Raw genomic sequence first — 18,983 nt, forward strand, 5'->3', positions numbered from 1 at the left:
GTTGACTATATCCTCTTCATCAAAGTGTTTTGCATAATCCCATATTTTGAATATATGGTTTGGAGAATGAGCTCCTAGACCATTGGAAGACATTTGACCTATGGGCTAGTAGCCTACCTCCTAATAAAGCTCATCCATCCTCACTACCCTGTACAAAACAGTGTGGTGTAGTAGTTTTGGGTGTAAAATAATAAGAGAGTTGCGCTTGCCAAAATACAAGATATACCAAGTCAAAATCCCAACCTAAACTTACATAACCTTACTATTATAATTTCACCTTTGAGATATGGTTTGAAGTACTCATGATTAAAAAAATTACTTAAATAAATATATGCACAAAGTTTCTTGACCATTGAACACATACATCTATGGTATAAGCATAACAATGCACATTTTCTTAACACTTGTACACCATGCATGGTGAAAAATGAGAAAATGTGCATACAAACAATGTTAGATCCTTATGAAACTTTGTGAGTTTATGGACCTTAATGTAAAAAAGGTAGATGCAATGTTTTATGACCATTGAACACATAGATGCATATATAAGAATACTGATACACAATTTCTTACAATTGAACACCATGCATGGTTGAAATTGAGAAGATGTACATGCCCACCATATAAATGATGTGTGTGACCCTTATGAAATTTTGTAATTATATGAACATTACTCATTTAAAAAGAAACTCAAGCTCTAAGGTATCTAATTCAAGTGGATTCCACTAGGACTATGATCATTTTTAAAGAATGAAAACTATGAACAATATTAAATTGCATGCTTATCTTGGGGAGAACTTTATTTGCTTATAAAGTAAAAAGATGGAGCCATCGACTTATTTACAAATTCATGGTAAAACCGTTGCAACTTATAAAAGGCCTTTTTGAAAAAAATGTTTCCAAGATAACATTGTGGTGAACAAGCCTTGCATAATATTTTTGAAAATATTGTGATACATGTACTATGTAAATTGGTGCTTTAAAAGAGACTATTTGACCGTAGGTTGATAACTTACTTGATCACGCATTTGGCTTGCAACAAAGTCCTAGAAGAATAATTTTAGGAAGAAGCTCAATAAAATGATTCTACCTCTTTTGAATGACAACTTCATCAATTAATTAAAAAAACTGCGGTATAGTGCTCTAAAAGCAAGATTTTAGGATGATTCTCCCTTAGTTTCTACAACACGTGTATTATGCAACAGGATGGCTCTGAAACATGCTGTTTTTCGAGAGGCGTTACATTTTAGAGAGAGAGAGAGAGAGAGAGAGAGAGAGAGAGAGAGAGACGGAGAGAGAGAGAGAGGGGGCACCACAGGGGAGAGGAGAGGGCAGGTAACTTTACCCATTGTGAGGTGTCAACTGCCCTTGGAAGGTGCTTCAATCTTTTCCCTTTGGTGAGAGAAGCATAATTCTACAAACACACATGATCCTCCCTTGGAATGCCAACGCTGTTAATTAATATAAAACAGTGAAGCATGTGAGAATGATCTCCCTTAATTTCTACAACACATGTATACAATAGGATGGCAACACATCTATACTATAGGATGGCTCTGAAACAGGCTGTTTTCAGAGAGGCGTTACATTTTTCAAAGAATTGAGAAAAAGACAGCCAAAAACATCATTATAAAATTCGTTGGCCTGTATCAGGTCACCACTTCCGAGCACATTTCTGACATCATATGTACAAGCTCGTGTACAGTCAGGACAGTAGGTGACCTGAATAAGACAGAGATTAAGTTCTTGAGTATGAAATCAAAAGCTTTGTTTCAAAATGAAATTTAACCACCCAAGCGACATGGAATAGGAAACATGTTCACACCTCCAAGAGTTTGGGTTGAAACGATTTATCCAGCAGAATGTCCACACCGTACATAGCTCTTGAACTTGAAGAATGCATCTCAGGATGCAAAGCAAAAGCTCCTTCGAAAACTAAACGAATCACCTGCCGGACCTTCTTATGTATGTCCTGCCAGCTCACTGCAGAGAGGAGAGTACTTTAGGCACCTAGGATCTTATAGTGTAATCACATCTTTGAAACATAACAATTCTATCAAGAAGCTTTGTTCACTTCAAATGTGCTTATCAACATCAAAACTAGCAGCATATATATAGCAGGAAGAAGTTTCACATTCTACCAATACTAGCCTATCAAAGGGCTCCACTTGCACTGCCAGTTCTTCTCTGTCCGCGTGATTGATCACAACACTCCTTGTTATCTTATTCACTCCTTGCTATCTTATTCTAAGATTTCATCAGCCAAAATACTGCTTATGTTCTTTGGATGAATGATTATGGATAAACGCCTTTTAAGCTTCACTACACTGGCCTTGAACAACATTACAGGTAGTTGCAACTAGCTCCTCTGCCATCTTTTGCAGAAACAAAAATCCAAATATATACTTACGGCAAGTAAAGCAATCTACTTCAAACAAGGGCTATAGTGAGATGCTCATCTACTATGTGAAAATGATTTTATCACAAAAATTAATCTGCAACATTAAAAGAGAGTTTGAAAAAGATGCAGAGATACATTCAGATACTAGTGCAACATGGTTGTAAGACACGTTAAGACACGACACGCCAGACATGCTTCAGACACGAGTGTCTAAAGTGTCTTAAAGATAAGACACGTAAGACACATCAATGTGGTTATAATAATAAATATTAATTGATATATGTATAAGTATATGAGTGTACAACTTGCTAGCATAGCTACCTGCTAGATTCTAGAAGAAAAGTAAACTACCCTAAACAATGCAAGAAGAAACAATGCACTTGTACAATGTAGTTAAGAGTCAAGACTCGTCACTCAAGACTTAAAATTTAAAGTTAAGACTCAAAACTCAAGAGCTTGCAAGTTTTTTTTTTTTTTTTTCCCAAAGAAAGAGCTTGCAACTTAAGAGTCACGCCTCAAGAGCTTGCAAGTCATGACTCACAACTTCAAAGGTTTAAACTGACAATTGAATCTTCATATTAAAAAATCCAGATAAACAGCTTGAGGGCTACATAGATTATATACTAATCATCATAGATCAATAAATATAGATTCATGGCAATAGTTTGTTAGTCACATGTGACACGAATGAAATCTGCATCTTGATACATATAATTGAAAGGAAAATTTCGACTCTCAAGAGTAAAATCTCTCAAGATTCATCCTAATCCGAATTTGCAAGGTCACTGCCATTGCTCGATCCAAAGTCACCATCAATGATAGCACAGTTAAGTCAAATGTTTGTTGTTACACCCCACCCACCCAAAAAAAAAGGGGAGTGTCTAAAGGTTTCTTAAGGTAAGACACGTGTCTTAAGTGTCTTAATAACCATGCAGTGCTAATAGAACAACTGGATTGCAGAAGCACAACATTAACGGGATGCATAGACTGACGCAATCTATGACGCTTACATCCAGCAAGACAAGGGACCAAGTGAGTTGCTGGACAACAAAAATCAGAAAAGAAGGGATTGACATGAGGCTTTGACAAGATGGGCATAGACGTGAGGCTTCGACAAGACGAAGATGCATTGACAGAAGGCATATAAGATAGTACAAAGATTACAAAACAATGATACAAGGCTCTAGCTTGTAGCTCTTCCTTGCTCCATCCTTATATACCTTTTTTTTACAAAGGCTGGCAGAAATCCTCCTTTTGTTCTTGGTATAGTTTAGATATGCGTAGTTTAAAAAATTCCATACGATGAGTCACAAAGGACATCAGTTGAAATTTTGTACACAACAAAACTCAAGATTCCCAAAACTACAACTTGCAAGGCAAAAGTTCACACTTTTTTTTTTGGGGTGAAATCCATTTGTCATTATATTACAAAGAACAGTCCGCCTGCCACCACCAAAAACACACACCCCCCCTCTCAAAAAAGTTTTATTTTTTCAGGGGGATCCATTTGTCATTGTATTACAAAGAAAAATCCCAAAGAAGGGGACAACCGGCTACAAACATTAGAAGATTTCATTACATGATAAGAGGGTGGGATAATCAAGATTCCATGCATGTAGACAATCATAGAATGATTGACCTGGAGATCCTCGAAGAACTAATACATAGTTAGGGAGGGATCACCAAAGACCCAATGGTTGCAGTCCTTCTATAGGGTCCATAGTGCCCAATAACGAACCCAATAAAAGAGAAGATCATATCCCTACCTTACAGGATGAAAACCAAACAACCAAAATTACTTGCCAAAGCAAGCAGTGGGGAAACGAGCCAGAGCCCATTGTTGTAGCAAAAGCAAGAAATCATGAGATTTAGGGCAACGCTAGAACAAATGATGCATAGACTGCCGTAGGGACAAACATTATCAAGAAGTGGCAAGAGCAATATGACGACGAGCCATGATCTGTCCAAATGGAAGAACACCAAGCAAAACTCACCATAAGAAAAACTTTTACCGAAGAGAGTTTTGAAGCCCAAATGTGCTGCAATATTTTCTGTCACCACCGAGAAGTGTGTCAAATAAGAGCGGCAAGGTTCCTGCAAAGTCAACGGAGGCGTGAAGACCTTCGACCAATGAAGGCTCTCGGCATATCCTTGCCATTTCATTTAAGGTGGGAGAGTATGTGCTTCCAATAAGAAAGCAAGCGAGTGACAAAAGGGCATCCCTTTACTTTGCCATCAATGTGACCCAAAAGAAAGTCCCATTGCGTAGGCTACCAATGACCAAAGGTTGTAGAAGACGAGTGTAGAATCACATGTTGCATCATGTCTATCCATAATCAATCAGCCTGCATGAACAATAGCATCAATTTTCCATTGTGAGCTAGAATATGCATGTGAATATTGACCATATTCACTCCCCCAAGCATTTTAGGTGAGCAAAGGTGATCCATTGAAAGCAACCTAAGGGCTTTCCAGCGATAGGGTGATCATCAATGCCCCATGATATTAGACGTAAAACAAGAGATGTCCTGCTTGGCAAACATCATCAAGGGCAAATAAAATTGGATATACACACCTAGAATTGATTGAACTGCGGGATAGTGGACATGTAATGGCCAAGTGGCCAGCTTTCAGTATTCCCATTTCTTCTTAAATATGTCAAGCACCCAGTGATGACGAGTGATTGTCCACCCTAAAGGGTAACCAAGATGACGTACACGTTGCGTGGGTAAACTATGTCCCCTGGCCTTAAGATATGATGCCAAGCTTTCTCATGGAGAGGAAGAACTTTAGATTTCTGAAAATTTACTTGTAGACCAGCAGCTAGACCATATAAAGATAAAGCATGCATGAAGCATGAAAGATCCCTTTCTGGAATCAGCAACATCCGCCTATGCAATCAATGGTTTGTTGCCATGTATCTCTAGACCATGCAAGACGCCTGTAGCTACTAAATGATCCATGTATTGAGGCATAGGATGATAACTATGGCATAAAACAAAGTATTACAAAAAAGAGTCCATTGATCCGTAATATTACCTGCCAGAGTGCCAACAGCTTTATTGTCTTGATATAACCAATAAATAACATGCTGCATCTTTTCCCCAAATCCGAAAGATTTCATAGTCTGTAAGATGAAATGCCATTGTATCGTATCAAAGGCTTTAGTGATCCAACTCTAATAAGAGAACATCTTGCTTAGTGTACTTTGCATATTCAATCCCAACATAGGCATTGGCAATATTGTCTATAATATGTTTGCTTGGAATAAAACCATATTGAGTAGGGTGCAACCCTTTATGTAGAAAGCCCTTGATACGAGCCACTACCATCTTAGCAACTAGCTTATAGATGACATGCATGAGAGTCATGGATCTCCAATCTGCAGATGAATCACAAATGTTTTTTGGGGAATAGTTTTACCAATCCTTTCTTCCAACTGGTTGGCATCTGTTGAGTTTCCCATGCATGGTTAACCATATATAGTAGTGTGGGTGAAATGTCATCCCAATACTATAGAAAAAACTCCACGGTCAGACCATCCCGACCCAGACTTACCCATTTCTCACATGCTCTAACTGCATCTTTCAATTCTTTCTTCTTGAAAGGAACTTCAAGTTATAGAACTGGACTGACATGCTGAAGGAGTTCTTGCCGAGTTGACATCACAACATGTGATTGTAAATCAGCATGCCAAAATGTTTAGCAAAGTGACTAACACATGCCTTGCCAAGTTGCGCTTTGGAATTGCTCCGAGTACCATCCAAATTTTTATCCCAACAACAAATATTTGCAGTTTGCATATTCTAATGCAAGCCCGTAAAGAACTCCTTTGAGGAGCAGCCCTTATCAGTGAAAGCCCTCTGCCTGTGGGCCTGGTTTCCCATTTCTCAACCTTCTTGCGGTTGTTGCATTGAAGGAAGTGTGTAGCTTGACACAAGCAAGCAGCCTCATCTTGAGATAATTTCCAGAAATCTCACTTTTTTCAGTAAAAGAACCTTTCATTAAGAAGAATGTACATTCATAGCTATCCCAAAGTGAGACAACTACTACTCATCATAGCTGCTCCAATGAAGAACAACTAATTCAATGCATACACACACACACTCTTATGCTAAAAAAGCTCAAAAGAAAACATATGATAGCTGCTCTAGTGAAGAATAGGTAGTACAAGAAAGCTAAAAACAATGAAAGAATACTTCTAGCTGGGCTGCATGAAGATCTTCCATGGAATGCACGTTCTGAAGGTAGCGATGCAAGAAGGAACAGAAAAAATGATAAATATCCACAGTGGATTGTCCATAGATTTGAGAGTTATGGGCATGATATAAAGACCATAGTGCCCAATAACGACACCAACTGAAAAAGTGAATATAGTCCGGTGTAGAGGTATATCTCCCAAACAACTAAACTACCTATCAAAAGCAATGCTTGGAAATCGGGCACGAAGGTAAGTCCCCAATCTAGGAAGGAAATCATGGGCAAGTCCAGAGTAGATGCAAGACTATCTCCCTCGGATGTGAACAATATGGACAATACAAGGAAGCTATTCACCTGGCAGCCAAGAAAGAACCCACTAGTAGTACACCAACCAAACACCAGCATAAAAAAAGCCCCTGTCTAAGCGGGAGCTTACTGTTCCAAATACGGCCGAGACAAACCTTCCACCAGGCGCAAAACAGCTGAGCTGCTGATCCTCCCCGCTCCCTTGCTGCTCCATCTCCCTCAGCCCGTCCCTCCCTCTCTCCCCTCAGCCTGCTCCCCCGCCCCCTCCCCCTGCCTGTTCCCTCGCCCCCTCCCTGCTGTTCCGCCCCCTCCCCCTCCCCCTGCCTGCTGTTCTGCCCCCCCCCCCTGCCTGCTCACTCGACCCCTCCCTGCTGTTCCGCCCCCTCCCCCTGCCTGCTTTTCCGCCCCCTCCCCCTGCTTGCTCCCTCGCCCCCCCCCCTGTTGTTCCGCCCCCTCCCTGCCTGCTCCCCCGCCCCCCTCTCTGCCTCTCCACCCTCTCCCTGCCTCTCAGCCTGCCCCCCTGCCCCCCCGTCCCCTCCCTGCCTCTCCGCCCCCTCCCCCCTCTCCTCCCCCTTCCCTTCTCTCCCCGCTCCCTCTCCTCCCCCCCTCAGCCTGCCTCGCCCCCTCCCTGCCCCTCCCTCTCCTTCCTCTCCCTCTCCCCTCTACCTCTCCCTCTCCTTCCTCTCCTCTCCCTCTCAGCCCTCCCCTCCCAGCCCGCCCCCTTCCAGCTTCTCCTTCCTCTCCCTTTCCTATTCCTAGCCTGCCCCCTCCCTCCCTCTCAGCCTGCCCCTTTCCCCTTCAGCCTCTCAGCGTCTCCCCTTCTTTCCCCTTCCCCCTGCTTCCTCCTTGCCTCCTTTCCCTTTCTTCTACCCCCCTTTTCTCCCGCAGCTTTTTTTGGAACGGAAGGAGCCTTTAATTTGTTAGAGTCGGCCTCCTCACCTCGATTGGCAATGGATACTCCGTCAGCCAATCCTACTCCACCTCCACCGGCCGCGAAAACTATCACCTTTTCTAAAGACGAGTTGCAGCAGCTCAAGAAGGATGTAGAGATTGAATGCTCTACCACGTTGCTAGCACGCATCTTCGGGTCTCACCCCTCCAGATCCCAAGCCAAAGACTGGATGCTTGCGGCTCTCCCCCTAGACCTCACTCCACGATTGTTAGATGTCCGTCTTCTAGGACGAGGTTTTTTCCAGGTTGTTTTTGACACTCCAGAGGCTGCGAGCACTGTGCTCAAGGCTGAGTTTTTACACCTGGGACACAGGAAGATCTTCTTTGAAGCCTTTCATATTGGTTTCGACCCAGTGGAGGCAGATAAGAAAATCTTCTCGCTCTTCATCAGGTTCCCCGAGCTTCCCCAGGTTTACCATCGACTTCTTTCTGTTATTGGGGAGCATTTTGGCGCAGTTGCTGAGATCCCACCCCTCCCTGGGTTGCCATTGACTGCAGCAGGGGCAACCAAGGCTGATGGGGTTCCTAGAGTTAGGGTCCTTTGCAAGGATCCTACCCTCAAGATGGATCACGTTATGATCCAGCGCTCGGATGGTTCCTTTTTTCGCCAGAGAGTAGAGATTTCAGGCAGGCAGGACCAGTGCAGGATTTGCAGGACCTCTGGACACTTTGCCAGGGATTGCCCCAGGAAGAAGAAAAGGCCCAAGAAGCCCTCTGGTACAGCTACCGCCCCATGGCCTCGACAGGGGGGACAGGGGGGTGGTATAGGTCCAGCACTTACTCCTCGACCTCGACATGTTGGGGTAAAGGCACATTGCCAACCCTTCATTAAAGATAGGACACCTATGACTGTCTTAAGACAGTCATAGGGTAAACCTAATCCTAATAAAAACAAATGAGTTTGTGGTGTGGCTCATCACTTCACACCCGCACACCTTGAGTCTTCTCTCTCACTCTCACTCTCTTGCTCTCATTCCCCCTTGAGGCCCTTCAACTGGTATCAGAGCAAGGTTTCCCTTCTACCCTTGACCAGCCACCTTATCCCTCGACCTCTACCTAGCCAGCGCCGTACGGACGTACGTCGTCCGTACAGCCGTACGGACGGACTTCGAGCGGCACGGATCTGATCAGGGCGCAAGCGCGGGCATCAAGCGTGGGCACGGGAGCAGCTCGGGCGCAAGCGCGGGTTGTGGCGTGGGCACGAGAGCAGCTCGGGTGCGGGCACGGGCTGTGGCGCGGGTCGCGGGCTGTACAGCAGCTGCTGACAGCAGCAGGGCGGCGCTGCGTCACACCAGTAGCTGCACAGCAGCTGCTATAGCTGCATAGCAGCTCTCGGCCGTCATACGGACGCCCGTCGTACGGACTGCCGTACAGCTGTACGGACGACGCCGCCACACCTGCAAGGAGTTACATCAGGGCAAACCTTTCGACATTTTTTGTTTTCCCTTTTCTGGAATTTCGTACACTGCGCAGGTACAGGAAGTACAGCAGGTGCAGATTGTTTTTTGTCTGGGGAAGAAAGAGAGGTGAAAGCGCATTCTGCTCTTCATTCCTCTTGATTCAGGGTCTTTTTTTTTTTTTTCAGTTCACAAAACTGTGTTATCTTGACAGTACAGCAAGTACTTTCATTCATCTCGTGCTTGAGGTGAAGAGAACCACAGTGTGTGGTTGATTGCACAGCTATTTTTTTCTGAGAAGGTAATGCCTTGATTTTGCAAGAGGACATATGCTTTTACTGGGTTTGAATCTCAGTTTACAGGTGAGCAGATCATAGGGCTTTTGCCCGCCAGAGAGCACACATTTGTCTTGATTTCCGTAGTGTCGAGGTGACATTTTCTTGCAGGTCACATTTCTTGTGCAACACTCAGAGAACCTCAGTTGAGCCACGCTTGGCCAGGGCGCATCGAGTTTACTCGGTCCCTAACTGTCCATCGTTGACAGTGCTCAAAAGGTTCCTCATTGAGTGTTTGTACGTTGGGATCTGTGTATGTCATTTCTACACAGGGCAGTATATGCATTACACTGGTGGATGATTTTGTCAGAGAGATTTTCATATTGCATGCTACCTCAGTGTTGAGGTGTTCTCCACTTGATTCAGGTGTCAGATCAAGGGGCTTTTGCCCAGACTTTGTTTGATAGCACTTGGGTTACCGACAGAGATCTTCAGATGCATTTTCTCCCCTTGGTATAAGGGTGATTGCTTGGGATTTATCCCATTTTCTGTTGCAGGTTGTGTGACAGGCTGAAGTGTCATTTTTCTTTGGGTGTTTGCCAAGTGGTTTATGCATATTAACTCAGTGCAATACCTCATCTGAGGTGGGAGAAGTGATCAGTACAGTCAGTACATCAGGGTTTACAGCAGTGTTTGTGCTTTGTCAGATGATTATGCACTGTTAAGCACTTGTTGAGCAGCTGCAGCAGTCTGAAATTACTGTTTTTATGCCTCTTTGAGCACGGTACAGTGTGTCAGAAGGTACAGTATTTGCAGGGTCATTTACTGTTTTGCTGCAGATTTTCCTGACAGTAAAAAAAAAAAACAGCACCATTGAGAGTGCTTCTGGCTCTTGAATAGAGCAGGTTTTTTCTGAGAAATCAGAATTTTTATTCAGTCCTTTTTTACTTCCAGGGAGTCAGGTACTTTCCTTATCTGATATGGCATCAGGGGGAAGTGATTCTTCAATTCTGAACATAAAGAAACTGGAAGGAGCACACAACTATGCATTATGGGCAGAACAGTGCTTGAATGTACTTCTGTTAAAGAAGATTGCTAAGCCCATAAGGGTAAAGGGTGTCAAACCATCTGACATGGCAGCTGATGACTGGGAAGAGCTTGATTTGTCCGCAAGAGCAGCTATCATGCTCACTATTTCAGACACTCTTGTGTTCAATGTTCAGGCTGAAAAGACCTCTTATGGTCTATGGCAAAGGCTAGAAGAATTGTATGCCCAAAAGAGCTCAGCCAGTAAGGTTTATTGGCTGAAGAAGCTGGTTGATCTTTGCATGAAGGAAGGTACAGCTATGACCTCACACTTGAGTGAGTTCAATGCCATCTTTACACAGCTGATTGCACAGGGGTTGAATCTTGATGAGGAGTTCAAGGCTACTTTCTTGTTGTGTACCCTCCCTGAGAGTTGGGACACTTTCAAGACCACCCTGTCTAATTCAAATGTCACTCTTATATATGCTGATGTAGAGAGCTCTCTCCTCATGGAGGAGATGAGCAGGAAGAATAATGCGGGCAGCAAGTCTTCAAATGCTTTGCAGGTACAGGATAGAGGCAGGACTCAGCAGAAGGGGAGATCTGCTAGTAAGTCCAAATCCCGCAATCAGTCCCGTGGCAAAAAGGATATTGAATGCTTTTATTGTCGCAAGAAGGGACATGTGAAGTCTAAGTGCTTCAAGTTCATACGGGATCAGAAAGCCAAGAAGGCTGAAACAAAGGATGCAGGAAATGCAAGCAAAGGCAAAGGCAAGGCCAAGGCAGATGACTTGGATGCAGTGAATGTTGCAGCAAAGGACAGTGACAGTGACATACATGATGTTTTATGCTCTTCTGCTGTAATAGCACATGCCTTGGTCATTGATGGTCATGACATGCACACCTGGCTCTTGGATTCAGGTGCTTCTTTTCATGTTACTCCTCATAGGGAGTGGTTTACTTCCTACAAAGGTACTCATGGAGTTGTTCATCTTGGGAACAACTATGCATGTCAGATTGCAGGGATTGGCAGTATACAGATAGTATTTCCTGATGGACGCATATTCATGCTTGATGGTGTCCGCCATGTGCCGCAAATCAAGAAAAATCTAATTAGCACTGGCTTATTGGATGACAGTGGTTACCACACCACATTTGGGGATTCCAAATGGGTGATTACTGATGGCCAGGCTGTAGTGGCTGAGGGTTTTAAGAGTGATACCTTGTATCCTCTTTATGTTTCCAGTGTGAATAATCATGTTGTTGCCATAACCGAGCTGCCAAAGGTTTCATTGTGGCATAGCCAGTTGGGACACATGTCTGTTAAAGGAATGCAAGAACTGTCACGTTTGGGTTATCTGCCGCCTCTTTCTTTTTCAGATTTGCCTACTTGTGATCATTGTATATTTGGCAAGCATTCTGTGACTCCTCATAAGAGGAGAACTCCCCAGAATAGAGCACCACTTGATCTAGTGCACACTGATTTGTGTGAGATGCCACAGTTATCACTAGGGGGTGCAAAATATTTTATTACTTTCATTCATGATGCCACACGCAAAGTGTGGGTCTATTTCTTGAAGCATAAGGGCGATGCCTTAGATGCTTTCAAGAAGTTTGTCGCTCAGGTTGAGAATCGGACAGGTCGCAGGCTGAAATGCCTCAGATCCGATAATGGGGGTGAGTATGTGTCACATGCTTTTGTGCAGTTTTGCCAAGCTAAGGGCATCAAACAGGAACTCACAGCTCCTCATAATGCATCTCAAAATGGTGCAAGTGAGCGGATGAATCGAACTATTTAGGAGAAGGTTCGATGTATGTTGTCTTGTGCTGCATTACCCCATGGCTTTTGGGCAGAAGCCGTGCAAACAGCAGTTCACATTATTAACAGGTCGCCAAACAAGGCTTTGGAGTTGAAAGTGCCAGAGGAGGTGTGGTCTGGCAAGCCACCTTCATATAAGCACTTACGTGTATTTGGCTGCGAGTGCTTTGCTCATGTACGCAAAGACTTGCGCACCAAACTGGATCCAAAGTCTATCAGATGCATCTTTATGGGTTATGGTGATGAAGGTGAAATGGGGTACAGGTTATGGGATCCCGTTAAACGGAAGATTATACACAGCAATGATGTCATCTTTAAAGAGGATAGTGTACACAAGGAACCCGTGCAACCTGTGGAATACAGGAGGGTTATTTATGATGATGTTGGACAGCAAAGAATGCCCATTTATATGCAACAGCAGGCTGCTGCAGATCACCCTGTTCAAGAGGGTATACAGGCTGAAAATCAGCCAGATAATTTTGCCAATAATGCACCACTGGATATGCCAGCAGATGGAGCTGTAGCACAGCCAGATATGGTGGTACAGCCACCCGTCATGCATGAAGAACAGACTGGACAGCAGCCTAATCCGGAACATTTTGTTAGGAGGAGCACCCGTGTACAACGGCCTCCTGCCAGGTTTGTTCCAGGAGCCAATAATGTGGCTGATTTTATCATGCTGACAGATTGTGGTGAGCCTTCCAGCTTCAAGGAAGCTATGGGAAGAACAGAGAAAAAGAAGTGGGAGAAAGCCATGCAGTCAGAAATGGACTCCCTACTTCAGAATGATACATGGGACTTGGTGCAGCTACCTGCAGGCAGAAAGGTTTTGCCATGCAAGTGGGTTTACAAAGTCAAAGTGGATTCAAATGCTTTACCTCGGTATAAGGCCAGATTGGTTGCCAAGGGATTTAAGCAGGAGAAGGGCATTGACTTTGATGAGATCTTTTCACCTGTAGTCAAGATGACTACTTTGAGAGCAGTGTTAGCTCTTGTTGCTCATGACGACATGGATTTATGTCAGATGGATGTGAAGACGGCTTTTCTTCACGGAGATCTCCATGATGAGATCTATATGAGTCAACCAGAGGGATATGCTGTTAAAGGGAAAGAGCAGCTTGTGTGTAAGCTAAAGAGGAGCTTGTATGGACTCAAGCAGGCGCCAAGAGAATGGTACAAGAAGTTTGATGCCTTCATGCAGTCCCAAGGGTATCATAGGTGTGAGACCGATCATTGCTTGTACACCAATCGAGCAAAGGATGGCAGTTTGATGCTACGCATTCTATATGTGGATGACATGCTTATTGCCAGTAAATCTCAGCATGAGATTAGTGCTTTAAAGAAACAACTGCATAAGTCTTTTGACATGAAAGACTTGGGTGATGCAAATCATATTCTTGGCATGCGGATTACTCGTGACAGGTCCAAGGGACTTTTGTTTCTGTCACAAAAGGAGTACATTGACAAAGTACTGCAGAGGTTTAAAATGGAGGGGGGGAAGTCTATTAGTACCCCGTTACCTCCACATTTGAAACTCAGCAGTAAGGACAGCCCCAGATCAGATGATGATAAGGCTGAAATGGCCAAGGTTCCGTATGCATCTGCAGTTGGATCTTTGATGTATGCCATGGTTGCCACTCGTCCGGATATTGCTTTTGCGGTGGGAGTCATCAGCAGGTATATGGCAAATCTAGGCAAGCGGCACTGGGAAGCAGTGAAAGGTGTCTTGAGGTATCTCAAGGGTACCAAAGACTTGTGCATATGCTATGGTAGGCAGGATGCATTGGTGCATGGTTTTACAGATTCAGACTATGCAGGGAATGCAGATAACCGGAAGTCTACTACCGGTTATATTTTCACATTTGCAGGAGGTGCTATATCATGGGTGTCTCGGTTGCAGAAATGCGTTGCACTGTCAACCACTGAAGCTGAATATGTTGCAGCCACTGAGGCCTGCAAGGAAGCAATATGGCTTACTCGGCTGGTGGGAGATTTGGGCATTACAGGAGATATGCCAGTTTTGCATTGTGACAGTCAGAGTGCTATCATGTTGGCAAAGAATCCGGTCTTTCATCAGAAGACCAAGCACATAGAAGTGAAATATCATTTCATCAGGGAGGTACTGGAAGACAAGCGACTTGAGCTTGTGAAAGTGCATACTGATGATAATCCTGCAGATTTGCTCACTAAGAGCTTGCCTACAGAGCGGTTTGCACATTGCCGCCACATCATGGGATTAGGATGAGACCATTCTTATTTAATGGTCTTGTATACAGTAACTGTATATTGCTGTAATTTTTATTCTTTTCTCCCCTTTAGGCACATTGGCCTTTAGGTGGGAGGTTGTTGGGGTAAAGGCACATTGCCAACCCTTCATTAAAGATAGGACACCTATGACTGTCTAAACCTAATCCTAATAAAAACAAATGAGTTTGTGGTGTGGCTCATCACTTCACACCCGCACACCTTGAGTCTTCTCTCTCACTCTCACTCTCTTGCTCTCATTCCCCCTTGAGGCCCTTCTGCCAACCCTTCATTAAAGATAGGACACCTATGATTGTCTTAAGACAGTCATAGGGTAAACCTAATCCTAATAAAAACAAATGAGTTTGTGGTGTGGCTCATCACTTCACACCCGCACACCTTGAGTCTTCTCTCTCACTCTCACTCTCTTGCTCTCATTCCCCCTTGAGGCCCTTCACGACAGAGGGGTGGTACAGGTCCAGCTCCTGCTCCTCGATCTTCGCATGGCGGTCCTCCTCAGATTGGTGGTGGTACAGGTCCAACACTTGCTCCTCGGCCTCGAGAGGGGGGTGGTACAGGTCCTTCACCTGCTTTTCGACCCCCACCTACCTCAGGAACACGCGACGCTCTACAGTGGGTTCCGATACGTGTGCAGATCCCTCCTTCAGTTCACGAGGGTACCTTAGTGGACTCTGCTTCACCTCGAGCTGTCCCTCCAGTCTCACCATGCACAGTCCGAGACGCTGAAGCTTCAACCTCCTCCCCGGTTGCAGCTTCTTCCTTAGATCCAGCGGTGCCAGATGCTCTTCTTGAGACAAAAGAGGTCTCCGCGGCTGGGCAGACACAGGATAGAGAGCATTCTTCACTTCCTCCCTTGGATAGGGGGAAGGGGATAGCTTACACTATTGATCCTCTTCCCTCACAAGGGATCCTTCGCACTCCGGTGTCTGGCTTGCTCCACAGGAACTCGTTTTCAGCCTTGGCAGAGGGTTCAGATTTCCCAGAGGAGGAGTTTGTGTCCGCTACTTTTGGGGAGCCAGTGATTGGGTTTCTTGTTGACAGGGCTTCTTCTTCAGGTGCCAGGATTCTTTCCCCTGTTGATTTCCCACCACTTGGTTCCATCCCTCCCCCCTCGAGCAGGAGGTCTTCCCCTGTTGAGGGGTTTGTTTCCGCCACTAGGTCGGGTAAGGTGTTCCACTCTACATCCTCCCGTCGATGAGGATTGTTAGTTGGAACATACAGGGCCTAGGTGGCGTCCCACATCGCCGCCGTAGACAGCTGATTCGGGATCAGCTTCATCCAGGTGTTACTGGGGGTTCCATTGATATATTATTTATTCAAGAGCACAAGCTGGATTCTAGAGATTGTGCCAAGTCAGGCAAGTTGCTTTCTGGCCATACTTTTTGGTCGCCTGCCTTGAGCACCAAGGGGGGCACTTCTATTTCAGTTTCGCAGTCGGTTCTCCCCTTAGTTGTTGGGCACGGAGTCATTATTCCCTCTAGAGCTCAGTGGATTATTCTTTTGATTGGAGGGCATAAGGTTGGTTTCCTTAACCTATATGCCTCCAACATTAGAGGGGAACGTGTCCTTATGTGGAAGACTTTGCTCTCCTGGGCCCCCATTGTGGATTCATGGGTGATTGGAGGTGACTTTAACATGGTCGAGTTACCGTCAGACAAAAAAGGGGGTAGAGAAGGCGGACTTCACTCTTTGGAGAGAGCAGCTTAGGATGCCTTCCTTTTCCATTTCTGTGGCAGAGATACTTGGTGTGATGATGCCTTTCTTATTCAGCCACAGTCCCTCCTGTTCTCTTGGTCGAATAGGAGGCAACAGATGCCTATTCATGCACGCATTGACAGATTCTATGTAGATGACTGGGCACTAGACAGAGGTGGATCGGTATGCATTGCTGCTGGGGTTTCCACTTCAGACCACTTCCCTGTTGTGCTGGCTATCTCAGAGCCTCACTTGAGAGGCCGGTCTGCCAACATCAGGATTCCAGATGCCTTTTACACAGAGAAGGACCTTACAGAGGCAGCCCTGCAGATATGGTTTGCTCATGTCCAGGGTGGGCAGCCATATCCATCACATGTAGCCGCTGCCCTTTCTGGTATTAGCGACTTCTACCGCTCAGTTGCTTGTACCAGGAGACGAGATATTCTCAGACGTAAGATTGGTGTTCGCCAGCAGTTGGCAGCTTTGCAGAGGGAAGAGCAGAAACGGCCTTCAGATGCTTGGATTCAGGAGCGCCTTGCTGCAGCAAGGGCTCATCTGCAGTTACTGCTTGATCAGAGAGCAGAGTATGCCTTTCATGCACGGGAGTCCTTCTGGATTCAGATGGGTGGTAGAGTCAATAAACACTTTTTCTCTACTCTTGGCCCTAGACATAGTAGAGAGAGTGTATCCCAGCTTATTGACTCACATGGGGTTTTACAGACAGAGCCTGATGATGTCTTACGCATAGCTTCAGATTTCTATGCCACCCTTCTTACCGCTGATCCTGAGACACACGATAGAGAGGATGCTAGACAGGCTATCTGGCAGAGTATCCCTGTGTTGGTGAATCCGGGTATGCATGTTCTACTCGACGCACCTTTCACCAACACAGAGTTCAGGACTGCACTTTCAACCCTTCACAAGGGCAAGTGCCCAGGTTCAGATGGCCTCACTCCGTCTTTTTTCATTGCACTTTGGGATGATTGGAGACTATATTACTTCAGCCCTGCAGGCCATTTGGGACTCTGGCGAGATGCCTGGGTCGCTTACAGAGGGTCTCATCCACCTTATCCCAAAAGGAGGTAGCAGAAATTTAGTGTCCCAGTGGAGGCCTATCACACTTCTAGGGACTTGTTACAAGATTCTGGCCAAGGCTATCAGCCTCCGATTGCACCCACTTCTCCCTGATCTCATTCATGACACTCAGACGGGATTTGTGCATGGCAGAAGCATTTTTTATAACATTTTTTCTTTCTGGGAAGCTTCAGAGTGGGCCATGCAGAGTGGCCAGAATCTTGCCATTCTACTTTTGAATTTTGAAAAAGCTTATGACAGAGTAGATTGGGGTTTTTTGGAGGGCACCCTTCTACGCTTTGGCTTTACTGATGCTTGGATCAGAGGTGTTTCCTCTTTGTACAGATCAGCCCACAGCCAGGTACTTATTGGTGGGGTAAGGGGTGAGAGATTTCAGATTTTGAGATCAGTCCGTCAGGGATGCCCCCTTGCTCCTTTCCTTTTTTTGTTCGTGGCCGAAGCTATGAGTATCTATGTTAGATCTCAAGCTGACATCTTTGGGCTGAGACTTCCCATCAGAAGGGAAGAGGAGCTACTTGACAGTGAGTTGGCTGATGATATAGCAATTTACTTGGATGCCACTCCACAGGTGCTCACTTTTTTCAGGACAGCATTGGATTTATTTTGCTTGGCGGCAAGGGCGCAGATAAATTGGCATAAATCCAATGGCTTTTGGATCAGTGATGAGGACACTCCAGTTTGGGGGCTTGACATAGGATTCACTTGGGTTCAGAGGGGTGTGCCTATCAGGTATTTGGGCTGCCAGGTCGGCTTGGATATTTCTATCACGCAGCAGTTTGCTCCCGTTTTGGAGAGCATCAGAAGGAAGCTTCTTTTTTGGAGCTCAGCCAAGCTGGATCTTGCCTCTAGAGTTGTGGTGGTCGACCAGGTCCTCTTGGCCACAGCCTGGTTTGTTTGTTCATGTTGGTGCCGTTCTAGGGACTGCATCATTCAGCTCAGAAGACCGATCAGGAACTTTCTCTGGAGTGGGCTTGATGGCACAGCAGATGCCTTAGCCAGGGTGGCTTGGGAGACCCTCATCCTCCCTACACAGGATGGGGGTCTCAATATTATTGATCCAGATCTACAGTGCAGAGCTTTACTTTGCAAGATGGTGGTGCGAGGACTTATGCCAGGGCAAGAACCGTGGAAGGACTTTCTTATCAGCAGCATACAGAGGTGCACACCTTCTTCAGGAGGAGACTGGATGAGCAGTGTTAGATGGATCTTCACCACAGCACACCTCAGGTCACCTTCGTCCCCTCTCATGGTTGCCATTCTGAAAGCTTGGGCCAGTTTCAGAAGCACTCTTCGGAGGATTCCTCCTTCCTCTCGGGAAGAGATTGATAGGCAACCCATCATGTGGAATGACAGTATTTTAGATTATCTTGGCAGGCCACTGGGTGCCTCACTCTACATGCAGTGGTCTAGGTGGGAGAGGGGACCTGCTTCTTCTATGGGGTCTTGGAAAGCTTTCCGCAAGCTTCCAGAGGAAACCAAATCAAGGTTGACAGGACATCTCAGAGGGAGTGCAGGGAGGATCTTGCAGATTGAGGCAGCCCTTCCAGAGGTTT

At 45.3% G+C, this 18,983-nt stretch overlaps 1 protein-coding gene across 3 annotated transcripts in view; it reads right to left on the reverse strand.

The window, feature by feature from the left end:
• Positions 1–1,134: 1,134 nt before the first annotated feature.
• Positions 1,135–18,983, reverse strand: part of LOC147903119 (tubulin-tyrosine ligase) — a 192,800-nt gene continuing 174,951 nt past the window's right edge. For all 3 annotated transcript variants that reach the window (XM_087374206.1, XM_087374207.1, XM_087374205.1), the window contains 2 exons: positions 1,826–1,983; positions 1,135–1,722 (listed from right to left, as the gene is read on the reverse strand). In XM_087374206.1, the coding sequence (XP_087230332.1) occupies positions 1,573–1,722; positions 1,826–1,983 (308 nt within the window). In that variant the 3' untranslated portion in view covers positions 1,135–1,572. The remainder of the gene's footprint in view (positions 1,723–1,825; positions 1,984–18,983) is intronic.

Source organism: Dipteris shenzhenensis, chromosome 4, assembly GCF_047967505.1.
Source record: "Dipteris shenzhenensis isolate YYH24624 ecotype China chromosome 4, Dip_SZ_1.0, whole genome shotgun sequence".
Lineage (NCBI taxonomy): Eukaryota > Viridiplantae > Streptophyta > Polypodiopsida > Gleicheniales > Dipteridaceae > Dipteris > Dipteris shenzhenensis.